General features: G+C 47.6%; 6 protein-coding genes across 6 annotated transcripts; 2 read left to right on the top strand and 4 right to left on the bottom strand.

Moving 5' to 3' along the window:
* Window positions 1–764: 764 nt before the first annotated feature.
* Window positions 765–2,387, top strand: CTRU02_209464 (Nitrosoguanidine resistance protein SNG1-like protein 1; the record flags this gene model as incomplete). The annotated part of the gene is made up of 2 exons (XM_036726698.1): window positions 765–1,652; window positions 1,707–2,387. The coding sequence occupies 2 exons, from the start codon at window positions 765–767 to the stop codon at window positions 2,385–2,387; spliced, it is 1,569 nt and encodes a 522-aa protein (XP_036581407.1).
* A 481-nt stretch (window positions 2,388–2,868) lies between these two features.
* Window positions 2,869–3,699, bottom strand: CTRU02_209463 (beta-ketoacyl-acyl carrier protein reductase; the record flags this gene model as incomplete). The annotated part of the gene is made up of 1 exon (XM_036726699.1): window positions 2,869–3,699. One exon carries the CDS (start codon window positions 3,697–3,699, stop codon window positions 2,869–2,871), a length of 831 nt encoding a protein of 276 aa, XP_036581408.1.
* Window positions 3,700–5,220: 1,521 nt separating this feature from the next.
* CTRU02_209462 (uncharacterized protein) lies at window positions 5,221–6,456 on the bottom strand (the record flags this gene model as incomplete). Its single annotated transcript, XM_036726700.1, has 1 exon — window positions 5,221–6,456. One exon carries the CDS (start codon window positions 6,454–6,456, stop codon window positions 5,221–5,223), a length of 1,236 nt encoding a protein of 411 aa, XP_036581409.1.
* Window positions 6,457–7,796: 1,340 nt separating this feature from the next.
* CTRU02_209461 (uncharacterized protein) lies at window positions 7,797–9,722 on the bottom strand (the record flags this gene model as incomplete). Its single annotated transcript, XM_070205269.1, has 3 exons — window positions 7,797–8,827; window positions 9,038–9,568; window positions 9,635–9,722. The coding sequence occupies 3 exons, from the start codon at window positions 9,720–9,722 to the stop codon at window positions 7,797–7,799; spliced, it is 1,650 nt and encodes a 549-aa protein (XP_070060917.1).
* Window positions 9,723–13,532: 3,810 nt separating this feature from the next.
* CTRU02_209460 (uncharacterized protein) lies at window positions 13,533–13,901 on the bottom strand (the record flags this gene model as incomplete). Its single annotated transcript, XM_036726702.1, has 1 exon — window positions 13,533–13,901. The coding sequence occupies one exon, from the start codon at window positions 13,899–13,901 to the stop codon at window positions 13,533–13,535; it is 369 nt and encodes a 122-aa protein (XP_036581411.1).
* Window positions 13,902–15,556: 1,655 nt separating this feature from the next.
* Window positions 15,557–16,732, top strand: CTRU02_209459 (reverse transcriptase domain protein; the record flags this gene model as incomplete). The annotated part of the gene is made up of 1 exon (XM_036726703.1): window positions 15,557–16,732. The coding sequence occupies one exon, from the start codon at window positions 15,557–15,559 to the stop codon at window positions 16,730–16,732; it is 1,176 nt and encodes a 391-aa protein (XP_036581412.1).
* Window positions 16,733–23,664: the final 6,932 nt, after the last annotated feature.

Genomic DNA, 23,664 nt, shown 5'->3' with positions numbered 1-23,664 from the left:
ATCCTTTCACTTTGAAATTCCAGACGCGTGTTGTCTGTTCTATCTGAGATAAGTTGATTGCCAAAAGAGATAGGCAAAAAAGCTCAATGAATCGTGCGCAAGAACAATAGGGAATCGGTTAGCAGGCTATCTTAGAACTGCCTAGGTATTCTACTACGGCTCAAAGACAAAACTTTTATCGTTGCTTAAATACGGTTAGTCTAATAATGGAAGTTAATAGAAGCAATCGCATACTTGTGGCTGTTGCGGAGACAGAAGGCTGTGGCGTGTGCAGCGCCCTAAAGAAGACTCATGAAACAATACTGGGTTGTAGGCAGAATCCACGATCAATAAGAATACCGAATCATCCGGGATCAACAATCTAAGGGGATTGGGTTGAGATATCTTGGTGTCGGACTAAGAACTGTGATGTCATTCCCCCACGACCTTGTGGGAACGGCCCCTGTGCAAATTCCTACTTTGCACCAATCATAGGCACCGCAGCAGCCTATATTGTTCAAATCCCCTTTAGCGAGCCGTAGATTTTTGATCAATAACGCATCATCGATTATTCAATGGGGACTCTACCGCGTTGGTGGGTTCTAGTGGCCAGAGTGATGACGGTATACAAACAACCAAGAGGCCAAGCGCGGGAAAGGCGTAAAGCTGCATGCATTTCGCCTTATTTTGAAGCTTGTTTCGAAGACAACCATCCATCAGCTGAGACATTCGAAATCAGCGTCCTTTGAAGAGGGCATTCCGGTCTCGACCTTCCAAACAAAAGAATGGCTGGTACTTCCGAAGACCAACAAACCTTACGAGGTCGTACCGACGACAATCCCATGAAAGAAGACGATCAACACAGTCCTATCCTGGAAAATGGCCTTGCCAATCATCAGAAACAACCTCACCATGCCGTCGGTTTCTGGGACCCTTCCATGAGAAAGGTGCGCGCCCATGTCATTCGACAGTGGCTTCGGACAATTGTAATCCTATTCACATTCATATTGACAGTGCTGTCTCTTTACTGGGCAGTACTTTTCCGAGCTGAAGAGAACCTCCGGTCTCTTACCATTCACGTTGTCGACTTCGATGGCCAAGTTCCGCCGTACGAGTCCGTTCAACCGATCGTCGGTCCAACGGTGATTCAAACGGCACAGCAGGCACTAGACAAACCTGGTCCGTCGCTGGGATGGACGATCCTGCCGCCCTCCGATTTCAATAATGACCCCATGGCTGTTCGAATGGCCGTATACGATTGGGACAGCTGGGCGGCAGTGATAGTCCATGCGAATGCGACAGCGGCACTTCAAGAAGCAGTCGCAACAGGAGACGCAAACTATGATCCCGCAGGCTCGGTGCAGATCATCATACAAACCGCACGGGACCAGACCACCTTCCAAAGCGACATTCAGCAGTACATCACCCAGTTCACGGATCAGTTCACTCAAGCATTCGGCAAGACATGGGGCCAGACCGTCATGTCCAACACATCTTTAAGTCGGGAGAACCTCGTCAGTGCATCGTCGGCTGTGAACCCTGGAGTTACGCCGCTAATGATCGACCTACGTCCTTTCCGCCCGTCTACTGCGACTCCCGCGGTCACCGTCGGTCTCATCTACCTCATCATCATGGCCTTCTTTTCCTACTCCTTTTTCCTGCCTATCCACTCCGTAAGTGACAAGTCCTGGCTACCTACTCCGAGGGTTACGCTGATCCAGCATTAGAAATACATACAGCCTCAAGGTCATCCGCCACTAAAGTTCTGGCAACTCATCTTTTGGCGCTGGATTGCAACAATTGTAGCCTATTTCCTAATCTCCCTTAGCTACAGCCTGATTTCGCTAGCCTTTCAGCTCCCCTTCGGTGCCCCTCCCGCCTCGCCAACCGAGCCCGCACCGCCCACCGGCGCGACAGCATATGGACGTGGCACCTTTCCAGTGTATTGGATGGTGAACTTCGCAGGCATGATAGCGTTGGGTCTGGCATGTGAGAATGTCGCCATGGTAATCGGGCAGCCATGGACGGCTTTGTGGCTCATATTCTGGGTCATTACGAACGTGGCGACATCTTTCTATTCCATCGACTTGGCTCCTGGCTTCTATAGATGGGGCTATGCGTGGCCACTGCATCACGTTGTCGAAGCGAGCCGACAATTGCTATTCGACTTGCACTCAAAGATCGGCTTAAACTTCGGGGTGCTATTCGCATGGGGGGCGGTGAATACGGCGCTATTTCCGATATGCTGCTATTTTATGAGGTGGAAGACAGAGCATGAGAAGAGAAAGGCAGAGAGGGAGAAGGATCGGTATGTTGTTGAGACTGAAGACGGGAAAGAAAAGGAGATGAGAAAGCCCGAAGGCTCAAACCCACCAATTAGGAAGAGAGGGTTCTTGAGAGGTCTTTGAAGTGATGACTATGACCATTAAGAAAAGGTTTGCAATATAAATATAGATCGGTAGATAGACGTTGAGTTTATGGTTTATTAAAATAGATAGCGATTGATCATGTGGGTTATTTCAAGGTATTTGCAACTCGCGCAGGCTATGAGAAGCTCCCCTTATCTACCTGGCCGGATGCAATATAACGTGAGATAGACCCGAATGCTCTAAATAGCCTTCAAAACCAATCTCTCGTGGACCACGGCACAGCATCCCCGACGGAACTTGACAACCTCCCTCGGCTAATATCCACGACAATATGGGGTTTACGACAAATTTGAGCGCTGGGTAGTCATTGCCGGAGAAACAGCATGTCTTTTGGATCATATGAATGCACTCATACACGTAGGTAGCCAGTTGTTACGGTATCTGCAGACAATTAAATCATTCTCAATGACTATAAAAAGGCTCTTGAACTACGCTATCCAAAGGAATTCCTCAAAAACTTCTAACCAAGCGCCGCCAAAACAGTCCTGAATCCTCCATTGGCACTGACCGCCGCGCCATTAACCCATCGCCCCTCCTCACTAGCAAGGAATCCCACAATGTAAGCAATATCGTCAGCCTCTCCCACTCGCGGAGCGGCAGAAGTTTGGTCAATGAAGAACTGCTTGGTTTCAGGGGGCGCCGAGGAAAGAACTGCTGCCATGGCGTCCGTGGCAGTCGGCCCAACGATGACGCTGTTAAAAGTCATTACGCGCTTGGACGCGAAGGAGTCGGCGAAGGACCTGGTGAAGCTGTCGAGGGCGGCTTTGCTGGCGCCATACGTGATCATCGGGTCGTTGTTCGGGGCCCTTCCGGAGACGCTCGAAATGTTGATGACGCGGCCGCCGGTCTTGGGCGCGTGCTCCATGAAGGCCAGCGTCGTAGCCACGGGAGAGTAGACGTTTGCAATCATCACGCTGGAGAAGCTTTCGACGCTGAGTTCTGTTGTAGGCTTGTAGTCTTCTATGGTTGCGAGAACAGCGTTGTTGACGAGAATGTCGATTGTTTCTGTGCCGAGACTGCTGAGGGATTCCTTGATGACATTAGGCCAGACTTCCGGCTTGAGAGCATCGGCCTTGATCGCAATTGCATTCTTGACGCCCAAGGCACGACACTTCTCAATGGTATCGTCGGCGGCGGCCTTGTTGCTTGCGTAGGTGATTGCGATGTTGGCGACACCTTTGCGGACTAGGTGGATGGCGATAGCTTTGCCGATTCCCCTTGAGGCTCCAGTTACAACGGCGGTCTTGCCTTGAAGGGACCAAGGAGCGTCAGAAGTAGATGCTTGGGACATTTTGGCAATGTGATTGATATGAGCGCAGGTCTGTTTGGATAAAGGTGAATAATCTGGCCCCGAAAACCATCAATTGAAGGTCTCATGTGGTCTTTATATATTTGAAGCAAGAGCCAACCTTACAACTGCAACGTATTTAATGCGGCGACTCCCGTATTAGACGTCTAAGTCCCTTTTCACAGTGATTAGGCAGTCTACTACTTTATTCTCCGCTACATGACTTCAACTTGCAAGGGTTCTATGTTGGCGCTGAATAAACTCCGGTCTCCGCAAAGTTTCTCCGCCGCTGGTAACTAAGCAGACTGGATGATAGCTGCATTGACTAAGCTTAAGCAAGGGAGTCCAGGCTATTTTGTTCTCTTAGGTTGGAGTTACAAGGGGGCCGGGCTCCGGTCGGCTCGACTAGCTATTGTTGGTATTGTTGTATAAAGGCTCAGGGTACCTTTCCTAGGCAGCACAATTCGCACGAAGTTTGTAATCAACGGTATATCCAGCGATAGGCAAGACATAGTGACGTTTACCTTTTTAATAACGCGCGAAGGATCACTGGGTCCGCAAATTATGGTTGGCCGCGGAACGTCTTTACATTGGCGGCCGCTGCAGCTCGAGCCTACGGCCTATCCCAACAATCGTTTCCTGGCCGGTGGAATGGACCTGGAAAATCAGCTGCCGTCATCTCTTGCCAAGCGTTATTGGTATTTATGGTGTATATTGCGGGCGATGCGCGGGACTGGAGCAGGTCGAATGACGGATGAAATCGGCCTTTTGCGGTGCGTGCTTCGGCGGAGTTGTAGAAATCCTACTCAATTCGGCCGAACACCCACGACGATTGATAAGCAGATGGTAATGGCATACCACAGACTGGCTAGTCTATGCCAATGCTGTCACCTCTCGTAGGATCAGAAGGATTTTTTTTGTCTATCAGATGCCTTTCCCAGTGTTATGGTCCTTTTACAACCAACGCATCTAACCCAGTAACACATACAGGGCCAATATCAGTGTCGAAGCTGGCTATACGATATGAAACAACAATAGTCCCACGAACGAGTCATCAAATGTCGATGCGATAGATCCTAAATATTGCCTCTATCAGAAGCAGACGTACTCACACCATCTCACGAGTATTTTCTCGGTTCCCTCGCAACTCTCTACTAGGGACTTGTACGTTGATTTCCTTGCGTGCATGAAGCTGAACATTGGGGAGGTTACTAAAGCAATTTCCTCCCACCAAATTCAAGCAGAAAAAAACATTATCATGCAACGTAATCTGAAGACGAAGCAGAAAGAAAGAATTATCAGCATGCGCAGTGGAAAATGTTGGGGGACGCTGTTTTGACACAACTGCCAATACCGTCACTAGATCAAGGAAAATATTTTGAGAACTCATGGGTATGTTTTTATTGCTCTGATATGCTTAACAAAGGAAATGGATAACTTTTATGACACATTAGAAACCCCTTACGGGAATAATACATTAGTTACCCTTGCTCTTTAGGGATCCAGGTCTTGACATGATGCCACTTATTTGGCCTCCTTCTTGGCACTGTTGGCAATCTTCTCTGCCTCCTTGCCCTTGGCTTCAAGAACCTTCTTCACCTCCTCCAACGTCTCCTTGAAAAGTTTCTCACCCTCGTCCTTGTGCTTGTCGGCAATTTCTCTCAGCTGCTTCAACTTGGGAATGATCTGGTCACCGTCGGGAATCATCTTGAAGTACTGATCCAAGCCGCCGAAGCTAGCGCCCAGCTGTGAGCCCTTTGACTTGGCCTTGTCTACCGCTCCGTTGACATAGGTCTCCAGTCCCCCAAGATCGCCAGACTCAACTGCTGACTTGGCCTTCTCAAAGACCTCCTTGGCGTTGCCCTGCTTCAAGGTGTCGGCGTTCTTCTCAACCAGTTCCTTGACCTTGGGGTTCTTGTCAAGGTAGGGCTTGGCCTCCTCGAGCGCCTTCTTCCACGCCTCATCACCAAGCTTCTTGACCTGCTCCGTCTTCTCCTCGATCAGCTTGCGGGCCTTCTCGAAATTGCTAGCCGTGAAGCCTCCAGCAAGGACATCCTTGATCTGCTTCCACGTCTCGTCGACCTGCTTCTTGGCCTCGGGGCCGTATTGGTCACCCAACTGCTTGAGCTGGTCAATGTTGCCGCCGAGCTTATCCTTCAGCTGGGGGTGGTTGTCGATGATGTCGGAAATGGCGTCACCAGACAGGCTGGCTACCTTCTTGGACAGGTCGGCAATAACCTCATACGCCTTGTGAACAGCTTCCAGGCTCAATCCAGCCTTGGCTACCTCCTGGAACTGCTTGTATGCATCATTGATAATTTGGTCGGCCTCCTCGCGGTGGTTCTTGCGCACGGTCTCGAAGTCGTCGAAGGCGGTATCGATGTAGGCGCGACCACCAGGGATCCAACCGACGTACGAATAGGCGAATTGCTTGATGTAGTCGATGGCTTGATCAGGAGAGGGGGTGTTCTCCTGCAGTTTCTTCGCTGCTACCTGGTACTTCTGCTCTGCCTCTTTGGCGGCCTTGTTGACCTTGGATGCCGTTCGTCCAGCAGGGGTGAAGGAGTAGATGGCAAAAAAGAGGCCAGCTCCAGCAAGACCACCGGCAACACCAGCTCCAAAGTGTGAGCCGCCTCCGCCTGCGCTTCCTGATGATGAAGAAGCCGTGGAGGACTGGAAGCGAAGTTGGTTACGGGGAGCGCGAGCAACGCGTGTCGCTCTGGGAAGCGCAGAGCGAACAAGGGGTCTTGTGGACATCATTTTGAAGGTTATAGAGATTGGAGTGTTGTTCCTCGAAATGGAAGGGAAGGAAAAATTGATTCGTGAGGGTATCGATGAGTAGGTTGAAATTTGGAAAAAGGGTATCGTGATCTGGTAGGTCAATGGAGGGAAAAACAAAGAATGAATGCGGCGGAACTGAGCTCGTTTTGAGGCAGCTTGGGGGAGCTGCTGGACGATCCCAGTGGCTAGTATCGGAACTAGTGGCGGTAGGCAAACAGGGAAGAATCCCTAGCACGTGCCTTACACAGAATTGAAGTCAAGGTGACGATCGAAAGCAGCTGAATTTCAGGGGAGCTGCATTAACTGACTGGGCTGGAACGAAAGCTCCGGTCACGATGACGTCAATGACGCAGCTATCCGAAAATGTACAAAAAAGGGGAGGACTACCCGTTGGGGTAGCTACCCCGCATGTTGTACAGGGCAGCTCCAGCGAGACGAACTGCATCTGAACGCCCCCTAAATGCCCCGAAAAGCCCTGAAAAGCCCTGAAAGCAAGCCCCAGCTGTCAGCGGGAGATCGACGATCATTGTGGGGATGGCCTGCTGGAACAGGGGAAGCCCTCGTCATCGTGACGGAAGCGGCGCCATCGATGGTTTTCCCCTTTTTGTTCGGCATGGCAGTTTGAATTCAGGAGGCTAACAGCTTCAATACGTGCTACTCACTTCAACTATTCCTCGGCAAAGGTTTGCATTTCTAGAATGTTCGATGCTGAAATTGTTCTGCAGAAAGACTAAAGCAGAGCGGAGTGAAAGCTTCTCAAGTGACAAGTTGCTTCTCAATGGTTATCAAGCCCTATTAAGTTGGTCTTGTTCTAAGATGTTTTATCATTGAGGGTTGCAGACAGCATAGATTCGGTTGCCCTGAGTGGTACACTGTCTGATTTGGTCAGCGCTAGTGGTTTTGTTGATGATTGTTGGGGTTCTTTAACCGGCAAGCTGCAGATGAGAGTCAGTCTACAGATCTCAACACTGCGCTCCCTGAAAGTCCCTGCATTAATGCCTTTTCGATTCATAATTAGCACTGTGAACTTTCTAGATTCTTGGCATACACACAAAGCTGACTGGTTTGAATTGCAAAGTATCACAAGAGCTGGCATTACTCGAAAGAATCAAGACCGGTTCGGGGGTATAAGATGGCATGATCAAGATAATTCTACCTTCAGGTTTTATCTCACTTAATCTGCTCGAAATCAAAGTCTTAGTGTCTTCAAGTGTAATTCCAAGTGTTTAGGTCCAGATAAAATGTTTTATTTCCGCACCAGTTCATCATCACATCATAAAAGCATGTGTCTCCATCCTCTTGGGTCACTGAATCATATATCAAGCTTGTATGTTCCGACCAGTGAATAGGAGCAGGCCTCCGCCATCATCCTCGCGCTCACCGTCGCTGTCCCCATCCGCCACAACACTCCATGCATCATCGTCCGCTTCAGGTCCCTTCGGTGATGAAGTAGGGGTTTGGGTGGGCGTGATGGATAGATCTTCGAGGATAGAAGCTAGGTTGTTGCCAATGTCAGCGCCATCTGCGAGAGATGGTTGCGTCGGCAGACAAGAGTATGTATTCGAGTCAAATCGGCTCCCATCCGAAACCTTTTCTCGCAGTGCTAAAAGTGCACTCTGGCGGACCTTCTCCAGAACCTTATCGATCATGCCGTTCTTCTCGTACGCCTTGGGTGAATTTTCCATGGCAACATCAGGGACGATCCAATTAGGATAAAGGTTCTTGTGTCCCGGCCGCACTTGAATACCGGATTTGTGAGCACCAAAGTAGTACTCGCACAACCGGCAAGTTGGTTTGCTGCACCCAATGTATCTGATGTCATCGAAGAAGGGAATCGGACGGATCTCGTTGTCAAACTCCTTACAAAGTGAATCAAGTAGCAAGACTTCGCAATGCACGATGGGACGAAAGGTTTCGGATCCAGCTCTGTCCATGATCAACTTGTCGAGATCGCAATGTTGTATGCTTTCCGCATACTTTTGGTGTTTCGCGCGCTCGGCTGGATCACCGATCATGCGCCCAATTATGCTGTGCGCAGAACGAAGTTGTCGCTTTCTGCTCAAGCTCATCCTAGGCTCGATAGAATTCATCGGGTTTGGAATAGAAATGCTTGATTCCAGAAACGTGATGTCAAAGTTTTCAAATAGCTGCGGTATTCGTTTACGTGCAATAATGATGGTACGGACAACTGCGAGGTATGACGCGAGACGCCCAATGTCGTGTTGGAATTCACTCCAGTGTTCCGACTGGTCCATTTTGCCAACGCGGGCCTTTTCGATAATGAGCTCCCGCGCTGTGGACTTTCGCAGGGAGTTTGCGGCGCGGACTAACAGCTCGCTCTGGTCCACGGCTGAATGGTAGGTGGTAAGCTTAATAAAAATACTTCAGAGGCATCTTAGTTAAACATACAAAGCTTATCCTTTTTCCCTAGATCTTTGCATGGGCTTGCTACTTGCTTGATGGATAATAGACTCCTTTTAAGAGTCTCATCTAGCAAACCATTGATGTGAGCTTGGGCCGAAGTTGAATAAATAAAACAGTACATGGGTTCAAGACTTACGTTCAGGAGAGTTGGTTCTATCACAGTCCTCAATGCATGTTCCGAGCCGAATCATAAGCCTTTTCCCATAAGCCTTGATCCGTTCAGCGTGAAATTCCAGAATGTCCTGCAAGATGCGATGGAACAATGGGCTCTCGCCGTCATCTTGTATTTCGGACGGCTGCGCAAGTCCGACGTCGCTTAGCAACTTCTGGATGACCTTCTTCGCGCATTCTGAGTCCTCAACGGTTCGTTGGTTGGAGGCAAAAGTATACCGCAGCTCTCCCCCAACATGCTTGATGATGGCTAAAGACGTAACGGTTTTGCCAAAAGGCACATTGTCGCAAACCTGGGCCATCTTGTTGACGAAGCATTTGAAGATTTTATAGGGACTCTCATCCGCGTCGTAATTCTCGGCGGGAGCTTTGATCTGGTTATTGGTGCGGCATGCTTCAATGAGGCTTTGCAGAAAGATCACGCCCTCAAAAAATCGGTTGATGCGCTTGCAAAGATTATTGCTTATCATCCCTATTCCTTCAACGTGTTTCATTGCTACCCGTACAAAAGGCTGTCAGTAAATCAAGTTACCTTACTTGTCAAGTTTTTGTAGTCACTTACTCGGAGTTGAATACCGATTGACGGGCGTCCTAGGGATCTCCATGACATTGGACACTGTCAGGCTGGAAGGAACAATGTAAGGCGACATGGCAAGATGGTTTTTCTAGTAAATTTCGATCACTTAATCGAAGATGGATACGTCTGAACGACTCAAGAAATCGAGGGAAATTGTGAAAGTAGCTGTGAAGTTGAAATCTGGTCTGTTACCAACACGTTCGACGGCTTCAAACCTTGGCTTTATATACTGCCTCGGAGGGCTCAGTGAAAGCCTTGCACACAAGATTTTGTATTAGACCATGGTTCGCAGCCTGCTGTTGGTTGAAGATGAAATATCATAATTGGCCAATCAAGACGTCTTCCGGTCACATCTCAGGCCTCGTGTGATGCGGTGGTCGTGCATTGTCGGCCGCCGACCCACATATGCACATGATGAAGTAGAAAATTGCACAAGGGCAGATGGCTATGTTGGTTGGCCTGAGGAAATGCGCCAACGCTGTCGGCCGTGATCTATTACTTTTGAGGCAGTGCCAACATCATTAAATATGCATGTTGGAAAGGCGTTCTCTTGGGCGTTGTCAACATTCCAACTCTTTAAGGGGTTGACGTGGAACGTAAGGCATCAATTCATTTTTGGAAATGTACTTCGTGGCATCAAGGATTAGGAAGCCTGATATCAAATCAAGTAATGTCGGTGAGCTTTAAGAAATAGGTGGTATCATCTACGCCAAGAATGTTCTTTTGTCTTCTTTCCCTTGCCATATTGCCGGTCATAGCCTTTTCAATCCACCAAGACTCGGTGATTTCTTGTTACCTGAATGTGTTGTAATGCAGCGGTCTGAATCTTGTTGGATGGGCGACTACCACTGGCCTTGGCCTGCTCTCAACAATTGAATTGGCAATCCCACCTTCTTTGGGCAGGGCTTTAAGATAATGAGAAAAAGAAAAAGAAAAGAAAAAATGACAAGGAATTGTGTTCAAGAGCCTGCCTGCACTCAAAAAAAAAGAATATAAAGACAACTGATTCCCAACTTCTGATCTCTGAATAAGTCTTCTCCAGGCTCAAACCAAATACGTTTCCCATGCGAGCTTCTTCTGTCATTGTGAACATTATTGTTGTTTCAAGAGTAAACCCACAACTGATAGTCACCTGGCTGCTTTTTTAGAGGTGAGTAATGATTAAATTCAGCCTATTTTGGTGTTCAATTCCCATCCGGGAGGGTGATACAAGGGACTACCGCAACCACCACTGCAGGAGGTCTTTGCTGAACTATATTGCTCAAGACAGGGATAAGAAGCAATCACCCTTCCTCGGAGGAGCTTGTCATCCGTTGCGGACTTGCCAACGTTAGTTCGACCCAAAGACCCGTCTCAGGACTAGGTCTATGTCTGACCAGCAAACCAAGGTGGAAACTAATTGTGGATCAGTAGGACACCATCCTGTCCAGCTACAGACAACATGGCCTGGGATTCGGGATCCCATGAACAACCCAATCTCTTTTACAGCTCTTCCAGCAGCGAAGAAGATCCTGGGTAATACTCTCCTCAAGAATACCAGTATATAAACAACTGGAATTATTCTCTTGAAAGCACAGGGGATCCAAACTTGACTTACTCGGAAACGGGAGCTTTCATCGACGAACGATACAACGACCCGTCCTTCCATACTCAGGATACTACGCTTAGGGAAGAGTAGCCTTCCCCAGGTGGATTGTTGTTATATGGGAGCCAATCTCTCGATTCTGCACAACAATCAGAGTATTCGCATGCCTGGAATGAAGACGAAGCATCGGAATTCGCTCACGACGTCATGAACTCCAACGACAATTTTGATTCAACCAGCTCTGGCCACTTTATCGACAATCACCACGAGAATTTCGAGGATTCTAGTTGGTCTCGTCAACAAACCTCTCAGGAAAGCCATGTTTGTAGGGAGTGCTCCAAAGTTTTCCGAATTCCCAGTGATCTAAGGTAGCCCTCATTTTCTTATTTTCTCTTTCTTTTCCATTATTCTCCTACGCATCAGCAGGTACTGATCTACGGCATCCAGAAAGCACGAAAACTCACATTTAAGACCCAAAGTATGCCCAATTGAGGATTGTGAAACAAGAGTCGCCGACAACAGGGAAATGTCTCGACACTTCCAAACCTCTCACCGAACCCAAATGGAAATGTATGGCTTCAAAGAGGAGGAAGCTCAGTGTCCATACTGTGAGAAGAAGTTCAGAAGGAAGGATTACTTGACGAAACATATAAACGAGGAACGGTGCCCAGTTTTGAAACATTCAGATTAAACGGAAGTGCCACATTTTCTTTGGTACCTGTATCGCGTCTATTTCCAAATTTGTCTTTCTTATCAGTCTGTTGCGATAGTTGGAATTGATTGATTGATTGATTTATTCCTACTCGGTTATGAAGCCGCTCTTATGCCAGCAGCTATGCCCGGAAAGCGGGGTTTGGCAGGTAGCCGAAGCGTCGACAATGAACAGCGACGCCCCACTTCGCCCTGATGTTGCATCAGGGCCAGCTATCCCCAAGCTCCCCACTATGTTCTCTATTCTGTGTGTTTGTGCCCTCTGTTGAAGAAGTGTGTTGCTCTCCTGTCTGCTTTCTCGCTTTTGTGTTGCTCTCTAGAATGCTTGTTTTGCGTCCTCCTGCTTCGGTTCAGTTGGTGCTGGTAGCACCGTATCTGGTTCTTTGTACCTACAGTCTCCCCCCAGCGCTCAGCTTTGTCTCTTTGTTTTGTCCGTATCCTCCCGGACTTGTATATGCCGTTTTCTCAGTTGCATCTGTAAATTCTTTGTTGCCTCCTGCCGGGTTCCTATGTGGCCTCTTGTTTCTTGCCTGTTGACCACTATTGCCCTCCACCACATTGGCCCAAGGGTCTTCCACGAAGCACAATGCTCCACTGACTCCGACATGTTCGATTACTAGGTATGAGAGCTCCCGCACAGATTCCGCAGACATTGTCGCGCGTTGAAGGGACACCAATCCTTCTTCGCAAAAGGGGCGACAGGGGACCAGTCTGTCTGTGGTCTGTAGTATTGTGTGGCATCGATCGTAGCATGCCTAATGCCTGGTGCTTTCTCCGTGCGGAAGGTGATACTGTTCTGTCGGACTCATCTTCGTCGTTGTGGGACGTTGCAAACTTTGTCGGGGGTGACAGGTGACCTAAAACCTGTCGGCGGCTGTTGTGTTGAAGTTGATTGTTTGGGCGCAGTCTTAGTGCTTCGTGTAGCGGCTTGTGGCTCGCCTGTGGTGGTGGTAACAGTGTTGTCTATTGATATGTCGTATTTTGCGGCTTGCTCTCAAGTTTTTCATTGTAGTCGGGGCGTGCTCTGCGGCCATCTTGGGCCCCTTTGGGACGTAGAATCAAGGCCGAGGATGGCATTGCATCGAAGGGGGCTCTGTGGCCGCGAGCACGCGTATTTGGGGCCGTTTTTGCTCCGATTTTCAAAAATTTCGTTCTCGCTGTTGTTGATGTTTTTGCGATAGTTGGAATACGGAGCCGTGTGGCACTTCCAGCCACACGCCCGCCAGGCTGAGAGGCCCAAGCCTCCCAGACCCACGTGACAGGCCAAGGGGGAATATCCCCACCTTCTAGTCAACAACACCACTTTCAACAAAACATCAACAACAGCGAGAACGAAATTTTTGAAAACAGCATCAAATTGATCAAACCACGCCCGCTCGCGCTCTCAGAGGTCACTTTGGGCATAATGTCATCCTCGGCATTGATTCTGCTCCCAAAGAGCCTGCTCGTGGCCGCGGGCGGGCTCTGACCACGAAAAATTCGAGAGCAAGCCACAAAGTATGACACGTCAATAGACAACACCATCGACACCACCGCGGTTGAGTCACGGGCTATCACGTGAGCACAACGACCAAGCCCAAACAAACATCAACACCACAGCCACCGATAGGTTATGGGTCGCCTATCACCCCCGACAAAGTTTGCAACGTCCCGCGACAACAACGACGACAAGCCCGACAGAACGGTATCACCTCCTGCATAGAGAAAGCACCAGACACCAGGCATGCTACGATCGATGCCACAAAATACTACAGTTTGCAGACAGATTGGTCCCCTGTCGCCCCCTCCGCGAAGAAGGATTGTCGCCCCTTCAACGTATGACAATGTCTGCGGAATCTGTGTACGAGCTCTCATACTTAGTAATCGGACGAATCGAAGCGGTTGGAGCATTGTGTTTTGCGGATTGAGTCCGACTCCAGGCGGTGGATGGAGGTGGTGGTCGAAAGATGGAAACATAGAGCCACATAGGAACCCAGCATGAGGCAACAAAAAGATTTACAGATTCAACTAAGATATAGCATATGCAAGTCTGAGAGGATGCGGACAAGATAAAGAGACGAAGCTGAGGGCTGGGGGGAGACTATAGGTATACAGAACCAGACATGGTGCCTAGCACCAACAGAACCGAAGTAGGAGGACGCGAAAGAAGGATTCTAGAAGGCAACACCAAGCGAGAGAGCAGGCAGGAGGACAACAATCTTCAACAGAGGGCATAAACACACAAGAATAGATAGCATAGTGGGAGCTTGGGGACAGCTGGTCCTGATCCAACAACAGGGCGAAGTGGGGCGTCGCGGTTTATCGTCGATGCTTCGGCTGTCTGCCAAACCCCGCTTTCCGGGCATAGCTGCTAGCATAAGAGCGGCTTCATAACCGTGTAGGAATCAATCAATCAATCAATCAATACGTACATATGTCCTGTCGTAGCCGCCCGACCCAGTGGGTCTGTTAAGTGCATCTGACGGGTCGTAACAACAAGGTTACGCCGACGATAGTAAGAAGGCTATATTAACCTAATCGCTAACGATTTAGCAGGCAAGTTAATAGCTAATTCTATTAATTACCCCGTTACTCTTACGAGAAAGGAAATAACTATAGCTTCGAGATATTATATAAGCCTACGTTTAATCCTCTATAAGGCTTAATCATACTATTCTCGCCTACCTACCGAAGCAAATTCAAGACTAGTACCTAAAAAGGACTATTATAAAGGTTGTAAAGCCTTTATACGGAATCGCAGAAGCTAGAACCTACTAATAAGCAATATATCATAAGCATTATAGAGAGAATCTCTAGATAGTTACTTCTTCGTACGATCTATACTTATTAATCTTATCTACCGAAAATCTATACTTTAGCTATATCGGCATGCAAACCGACGATACCCTCGGTTTGTTAAACAAGGCGTTTTTATAATTAGAAGACGAATAGTTAGAAAAAGCAGCTTTTACGGCAAAAGCGAAGAATATCCTTATAATTAACAAACCCTTCTAATTTAATAGAGGGATAGTCGCGCTGTTAACCGACAATTCGATTAATTTGAGGCAAAAGGGATAATGTTACGACCCGTTAGATACACCTAACAGGACCCACTCGGTTGGGCGGTTATGACAGGACTTTGTATGCAGGGCCACGGGAACAAAAGGTAACCTCTCGGAACGGAAGAACTATAGAACGGAACAAGTCACGTGATGAATCATTCTAGGTCAGAATGATCCAAGAAGAGTTGGGGGCCAACGGATCATGTTCGATCAATATGATCTCCAACGACTACAGACAATACGTGTAGATAGACTCCTATATAGACCAGGACTTGAGTACCTGCTCAAGCCCTCTAGATAGTTCTTCAGCAATCAACTTGTGATTCATCCTCGAATGACTTTCAGCTTACCTCTCAGTATTGTGAATACTAAGAACCTCGTTACTATAGTGTAAGACTGATCACCTTACCCTAACCCTACGATCTACCAGAACGACCCCTACGAACCAGTGTTAGTCTCTTACTGCACCTTCTGTTAGCAGAACCCTACTGTCAGATAGCTGGCCGTAACACTTTGATTGCTCCTGTTCAGTAAGTTGCCCTTTGAGACTAACGAACAGTATAAGACAAGATGTCTTCGCACGGAACTACCGAAAACCCTACTCCTGGAACCTCGTCCACGTCCGAGAGACGTATTCCCCAGAATCTGGCCCAAGAGATTCAAGACCAGGAAATGAAGGAGGAATCCGATAGCGATGACGACAATGAAGAACTTAAGCGGCAACTTAAGCGGAACAACAACAAGCTCAGGGAAATGAAAAACCTGTTCAACCAGAACGTCAAAGCCCTCAAGGAGCTACAGGAACAAGCCCGCCGCACCAAAGAACTAGAGAAGGAAGTCACAACCCTTCGAGCTGCCGCGAACGTCATATCAGCTCCTGTCGAAGGAAGAGAACGCCTTAAGCTCAACACCCCTACCACCTTCGACGGAACCCCTGGACAGCTCAAAGGATACTTAGTACAGATACGGACCTACCAAGCCTTCCACATCAACACGTTCCAGAACGATACCGAACGTGTCGTCCACGCCGCCACCTTCTTGAGAGGGAAGGCCCTCGCTTGGTTCGAACCCCTCCAACAAGAATGGCTGGATACCCCTATCGAGAGATACAGTCAAGAAGTGAAGGACATCTTTTTCAGCTTCAGTGGATATGTTAAAGCCCTTCAATCCCTCTTCTTAGACCCCGATGAGAAAAGACAAGCAGAAAGAGAACTGGCAAACCTACGACAAAACAAATCAGCTACAATGTACGCCGCAGAATTTCGACGACTCGCAGCCAGACTCGACATAACCGACGAAAGCAAAGTCTTCGCTTTCTACCAGGGTCTCAAGGACGACGTCAAGGACGAAATGGCCAAAGTGGACACGCCACCTAGCTTCCTTGATTATGTCGAATACGCCATTAAGATTGACAACCGACTGTTTGAACGACGCAAGGAAAAAGGAGAAAAACGTCAAACAGCCAACTCAGGAAAGAAATACCAATGGCAACCCCAACACAAGTTCAACAAAAACCAGAACAACAGGAACAACAATCAGCAGAGCACCGCACATAGACAACATAGCGGACCCATGGACCTGAGCGTCGCGCAAAAAGACAAACCCAGACGCAGAGAATTCAAATGCTACAACTGCGACAAGCCAGGACACATGGCCAGACACTGCACACAGCCTAAGAAACTTACGGCAACCCCTAAGCAAGCCAACGCTGCAACCAAAATCCCTAGCTACGAAGAAAAGGGATAGACAGCCTGCTATGACAATGATTGCACCACGCACAGGCATGCAAAAGAGAATAGTGGATGGTACCCTCAAAACCCAGCAGGACGATCGGGATACGACACTACCAACATACCCAAGGCCATTGCTGTGATAGACCGATACACCGGTGGACCGGATTACACTAAGCAGCGACAAGAGCCACTCGACGACTGGGAATAAGCGAAGAAGGCCGCGGAACTCAACAACGCCTTCCAAGATGGTAGCATTGTGTACCAACCGGGACTCTTATGGGACATCCTACGCCTCGCCAACTATCGACAGACGAATGAAGTAAACACCCCGGAAAGTTTCTCAGAAGAAGAAGCCAGGAAACTCGAAGAAGAAAACGAGACAGCCATCAAACGGATACAAGACGCCATCAACTACACGATGCAAATTCGAAACAACAGCGAAGTTAGAGACACCCTCCAACACATGCGGAAAACCCGAGACCGCCGCATCGCACTACGCGGAAACACCTGAGGACAGTATCAACTCAAGTACAAAGCAACCCAATTTGTCTACCGACCCTAAAACGATGGAAAGACGGAACGAACCCTCGCGGTAGCTAGCAAATACGCCCGCAAAGCCACCGAGCAATTAGATGAAATGCTAAGACAACAACAATTCAGGGACGCCAGCACCCAGACCCGAGTATACCAAGCAAAGGACAACCTAAGCCAACGATGGAGCTCACCATATACCACGGTAGCCAGCGACTCGACCTTTGAATTGCCACAAAGAACCCGCGCTACTCCTCAACCTATCTCGGAATAGGCTGAAGACGTCGTAGACAGACCACCCTCGGCGGAAGTACGTCCACAAGGAACGTCGATAGACGATACCGACCCGGAAGACGCAGAAGAAGAACACCATCTCGACAGAATAGAAAAAATTAAGGAAGTACTAGAATACAAATACATCGACCCCCAAGACGACTGCCAACAGATCGCCTTCCATACAGAAGAATATCATAACAAAATCCCTATAACAATCACACAAACCCGGGATGAAGAAATATTCTTAGAAGACGATCCTAGGATTACGACATAGCATAGAGAACACAAGGAGATAGCATGGATCTACTGCATCTTCGATCACTGCGCCTACCATCTCTCAAAGAAAGCAGAAAACGAACTATACCCCAAAAGAAAAGAAGAACTGCGAATCCGCAGAGCCCATGAGGAACAAGAACTCTCATATTGGGAAGTACGGGGAGAACCCGGAGAATAGAAAACCAACAACGATGGAATAGCATTCCTACGACCCAGCGTCGAATACCCTCAGAAGTGTGTAAACCACTTCACGGGAGTCTGGTGGAATTGCAGGGAAGACCTATGCAAACTCCACTATATTCCAAAAAGCGAAAGTTGGAGATTCCGACAACAAGAACTAGACAAGCAAGGACAGGACGGCGAGACGCCCAGCCCACCTCGTCTAGGAATCAGAGAAAGTAACCTCGGCAGAGACCGAAAGAAGGGCGAGAAGGCCCTCTACTCAAAAAACTAGGAGAGCCGCCTTGTCCGGGATACATAGCGAGCTCCCCCAGCAAGTCCCTATATACCATATTCGACGACGACGCACAAATGAAGATCACAGTAAACCTGGGCGGATACACCACACAGGTCCTGATAGACTCAGGAGCCCAAGGAAACTTTATCGCACCCCGAATAGTGCAACAGCGAGAAATACCATGGAATCAGAAGCAAAACCCTTACCGACTAAGGAATGTGGAAGGGAAAGAAGTCGAGTATGGCGGAGGCAGCATTGATCAGGAAACAGCGCAACTCCCTTTGCTCTACTATGGCCATCAGGAGCTTATCAGCCTCGACATCACGGAGATAGGAAACCACGACGTTATCCTTGGAATTCCATGGCTACGAAGACATAACCCACAAATCGATTGGGTTACCGGCCGAATAAAATTCAATCCAGCCTCTGAGAAGCACTCGACGAAGGCCTCATGCGGATTACTAGCAGCAACCAGAGCAAGACTACGCCTGATGCTAAGGATAAAAGACATTGGCACTAGGACGCTAGCAGCCACGACGATTGACAAAGTCACGGAAGATCCAATGTCAAAGATACCTGTTGAATACAGGGTCTATAGCAAACTCTTTGCACCAGAACTCGAGACCGGATTACCGGAACACAGCAAGTAGGATCATAAGATCGAAATTAAGGAAGGACACGAACCCACCTTTAACAAAATATACCCACTCAACCAAGAAGAAATGAAAGCCTTAGACGAATGGCTTGACGAAAATCTTGCGAAAGGATTCATCAGACCTTCGAAATCACCCGCAGGATACCCCGTACTATTCATACCAAAGAAGAACGGGAAGAAAAGACTTTGTATCGATTATCGACGACTCAACGATATTACGATCAAAGACTGTTACCCACTGCCCCTCATATCGGAACTAAGAGACCTACTCTACGAGGCCCAATGGTTCACAGCCTTGGACCTTAAAGGAGCCTACAACCTTATCCGAATTGCAGAAGGAGATGAGTAGAAAACAGCCTTCCGAACGAGAAGAGGACAGTTTGAAACGTTAGTCATGCCATTTGGACTCACCAACGCACCGGCTATATTCCAAACTATGATCAACCAAGTACTACGGGAATATCTGGACAAGTCTGTTGTTGTGTACCTCGACGACATCCTTATATTCTCCAAAACGTTGGAAGAACACAAGAAGCATGTCCACGAGATTCTCAAAGTACTCGAACAAGCGAAGCTACTTGTGGAACCAGAGAAGAGTCTGTTTTACAAACAGGAAGTAGAATTTTTAGGGTTTACAATCACGCCAGGCGTAATTAAGATGTCCCCTAACAAAATCAAGGCTGTGCAAGAATAGCCTACACCAGAGAACCCGAAGGACATACTATCCTTCTTAGGATTTGTCAACTTCTACCGAAAATTCCTCAAAGACTACTCCAAAACGATATTGCCTCTTACCGAACTCACTAAGAAAAATACACCTTAGGAATAGACAGATAAACAACAGAAAGCGTTCCAAGAAGTCAAGGACAAGGTCACATCGGAACCCGTCATCCAGATTCCGAACCCTGAGAAGCCCTTCGAGCTCGAAACGGATGCTTCGAACGAAGCTGAAGGAGCGCAGCTAGGCCAAAGGGACGAGAACGGAGTCCTACACCCCTGTGGATTCTTTTCAAGGAAGTTCCAAGGACCTGAACTGAATTACCAGATCTATGATAAGGAACTTATAGCAATTATCGACGCATTCAAAGAATAGAGACCCCAACTATCAAGAACAAAGTACGAAGTAAAAGTATACACGGATCACAAGAATCTAGCACACTTCACCACTTCGAAAGAGCTCAACAAACGACAAATCAGATGGTCAGAATTCCTCTCAGAATTCAACTTCAGAATCATCTACAGGAAAGGATCAGAAAACGGCAGAGCAGACGCGCTCAGCTGAAGACCCGATTACAAGGACGAAGTCCTAGAAGAAACTCAGGTTATCCTCAAAAAAGACAATGGCGACCTTGTACCCGCCGCGAAACTCTTAATGATCGGCGACCGTGTCAAGACCAGCACGACTAGAAGAATGACACACGACCAGATCAGGGAGATACACAGCGCACCCGCTCACGGTCACCAAGGAGTTACGAAAACCTGGAAACGAATCAGACAACACCACGACAAGCAAGTAACAAGAAAAGACGTCGCTGACGCAATCAAGGATTGCGAAGTCTGCGCAAAAAGTAAGCCCAGCAGACACAAACCATATGGAGAATTACAACCATTGCCAGCACCACCAGCACCCTGGCACTCAATCTCTCTAGACTTTATCATCAAACTACCAAAATCGAGAGAACCACTTACTAAAGTATAGTACGACAGTATACTAGTGGTTATAGATAGATTCACGAAGTACGCGTATTTCATACCATACTTAGAATCAAGCACGGCAGAAGACTTAGCATACACCTTTCTCAGGATCATTGTCAGCCAACACGGCCTGCCCCAGGAAATAGTGTCAGACAGAGGATCAGTCTTTACGTCCAAGTTTTGGAGATCCCTGATCTCGCAGCTCGGAGCAAAGCACAGCCTCAGCACTGCCTTCCACCCGCAGTCCGACGGACAAACGGAAAGAATCAACCAGATCCTGGAAACGTACCTAAGGAGTTATGTGAACTACGACCAGGACAACTGGGTCAAGTTGTTACCAACCGCACAGTTCGCATACAACAGTTCAATAGGAGAAAGCACGCGAGAATCACCTTTCTTCCTCAACTATGGATTCAACCCTACCGCTTATGGAGAACCCCGAACCGGCTCTGCCGCGATAAAAGCAGTAGCAGACATCAAGAAACTTAAGGAAATCCAACAAAAACTACCCCAAGAACTCGAATTCGTACGGCAAAGAATGAAGAAACACGCCGACCGACATAGGGTGAGAGGCCCACCCCTAAAAGAGGGAGGTAGCGCCTACCTTATACGGCGAAACATCAAAACGAAACGACCTAGCGACAAACTCGACTTCAAAAAACTAGGACCTTTCGAAATCACGAAGAAAATTTCCGAAGTCAACTACGAGTTAAAACTACCGGAAACAATGAAATATCACCCAGTCTTTCACGTCTCATTATTAGAACTAGCACCGGACGGTACACACACCGAAGACTGCATCATTATGGAAACAGATGACACCGAATACGAAGTAGAACGCATTCTAGACCACCGGAGGAATGACGAAACAACAGAATACTTCATTAAGTGGAAAAACTATGGACACGAAGACGATTCGTGGGAACCAGCTAAGAACCTGGAACACGCTCAGGAAGAACTCCAACAATACTGGCACCAGAGGACGTCTCTGGACCCCAGTCGTCCAAACCGACGCCAGACCAATCCACGACGCCAATAGCACCCAGGGAATGAAGTGCACCTACAGTTTCCGAGCTAGCACTCTGCAAACCAAGAACCTCGGAACGATACTCATTCTCAACCTCCTCCACACGCCGCAAACCAGATCGAATGAGATCAGTCGCCTCACGATTGATGTCCTTGCGACGCCTTCGTAAACGACGAATCTTCGCCATAAGAGCTAACTGCTCTTCTTCAGCTTTCTCAAGCTCATCATCAATTTTTATTTTCTGTTGCCGAACCCGAATGAGGGAAGCCGCGGAAGGACCGTGAATATCGCAAGAATGCTTATCGGCAACGCAACGCGAACAACGAGAAGAATTAACTTCGGAAACGACGCAGTCGACACCGGCAGCCGCGCAACCGGAACAAGGGACAGGCATGATGAACCCGAACAAATCGACAAGCTGGCTAAGTTCCTTATAAGCCACAGGGTTCTTTGATTTGGATTTTTGAACGCGACCTGACATGATGTCAGCATCATGAATAAACAAGGAAGCACGATTGACGACTCCCCAACCTGGGAAGCCACGACCTACTTATGTTGGCCTTGAGGACAAGACCATCGAGGGGAGACCTGATGTTACGACCCGTTAGATACACCTAACAGGACCCACTCGGTTAGGCGGTTATGACAGGACTTTGTATGCAGGGCCACGGGAATAAAAGGTAACCTCTCGGAACGGAAGAACTATAGAACGGAACAAGTCACGTGATGAATCATTCTAGGTCAGAATGATCCAAGAAGAGTTGGGGGCCAACGGATCATGTTCGATCAATATGATCTCCAACGACTACAGACAATACGTGTAGATAGACTCCTATATAGACCAGGACTTGAGTACCTGCTCAAGCCCTCTAGATAGTTCTTCAGCAATCAACTTGTGATTCATCCTCGAATGACTTTCAGCTTACCTCTCAGTATTGTGAATACTAAGAACCTCGTTACTATAGTGTAAGACTGATCACCTTACCCTAACCCTACGATCTACCAGAACGACCCCTACGAACCAGTGTTAGTCTCTTACTGCACCTTCTGTTAGCAGAACCCTACTGTCAGATAGCTGGCCGTAACAGATAAGCTAAGAAGTTACGATATATTAAGACTACTAAACCTAACCTAAAATAGTAATATGTCGAACAACGCGCTAGAAGGGCGTATATCGCGTTAATTTGCTAACCCGAGGCCTGTTTCGATTTATCTACTACTGCCTAATACTAAGACCTTTTGCTAGAAGTAATAAAAGCATTAAATCAATAGATTCGATAGTAAATAGAATCGCCTAACCGAGGAATAATATTTATCCTACTCGACCTTATAATAGCTAAGCTATTCGTTTTCGTTAATAAGTCGTTTGTTAATAACTACGACTTTTCCTCCTAATTAAGGTTTTTAATTATCCTAGCTAACAATACTTCCTCTAATAATAATAATAAAGAATTTACGATTTATAATAACCTTATTTATTATAGCTTTACAAAGAGTAAATAAGTTACCTATAGTATATTAGCGTTAGAAATCTACAGGATAGTCGCTAGCGTCGATATAGCCTACGCCTTCGCTATAACCTTAGCGATAATTACTAACTACTTTAACCTACTAACGATTTAGATAGTTGTTTATACCGATTCTTATTCGCTATACAAGTATCTCGTAAAGCTAGGCACTACTAAAAAAAAGCAACTTATAATCGATATCATAGCGTTAAGATAATTATACGAAAGACGAGAACTATAAGAAATTCGTTAGATTAACGGCGAAGACAACCTTACTAATACCTTTACGAAGAGCAAACTAAATCGAGCCTTCGAGAGATTTGTTAATAGCAACACGATAACGATACGTATAGAGGGATAGGTAACAAGACCGTAACTACGGGAGAAAGTAGGGATAAGAGGCCGAATTGACGAGGAGACGGAACTATATAGGGACAACGTATTCCAACCGCTTCAACACTATAAAAAGAGAGTTTCCAGTATTGCGATAGTTAGAATACGGAGCCGTATAGCACTTCCA

This window comes from Colletotrichum truncatum (genome assembly GCF_014235925.2).
Source record: "Colletotrichum truncatum strain CMES1059 chromosome Unknown Contig_0006, whole genome shotgun sequence".
Classification (NCBI taxonomy): domain Eukaryota; kingdom Fungi; phylum Ascomycota; class Sordariomycetes; order Glomerellales; family Glomerellaceae; genus Colletotrichum; species Colletotrichum truncatum.
This window is presented reverse-complemented; position numbering and strand designations above follow the sequence as displayed.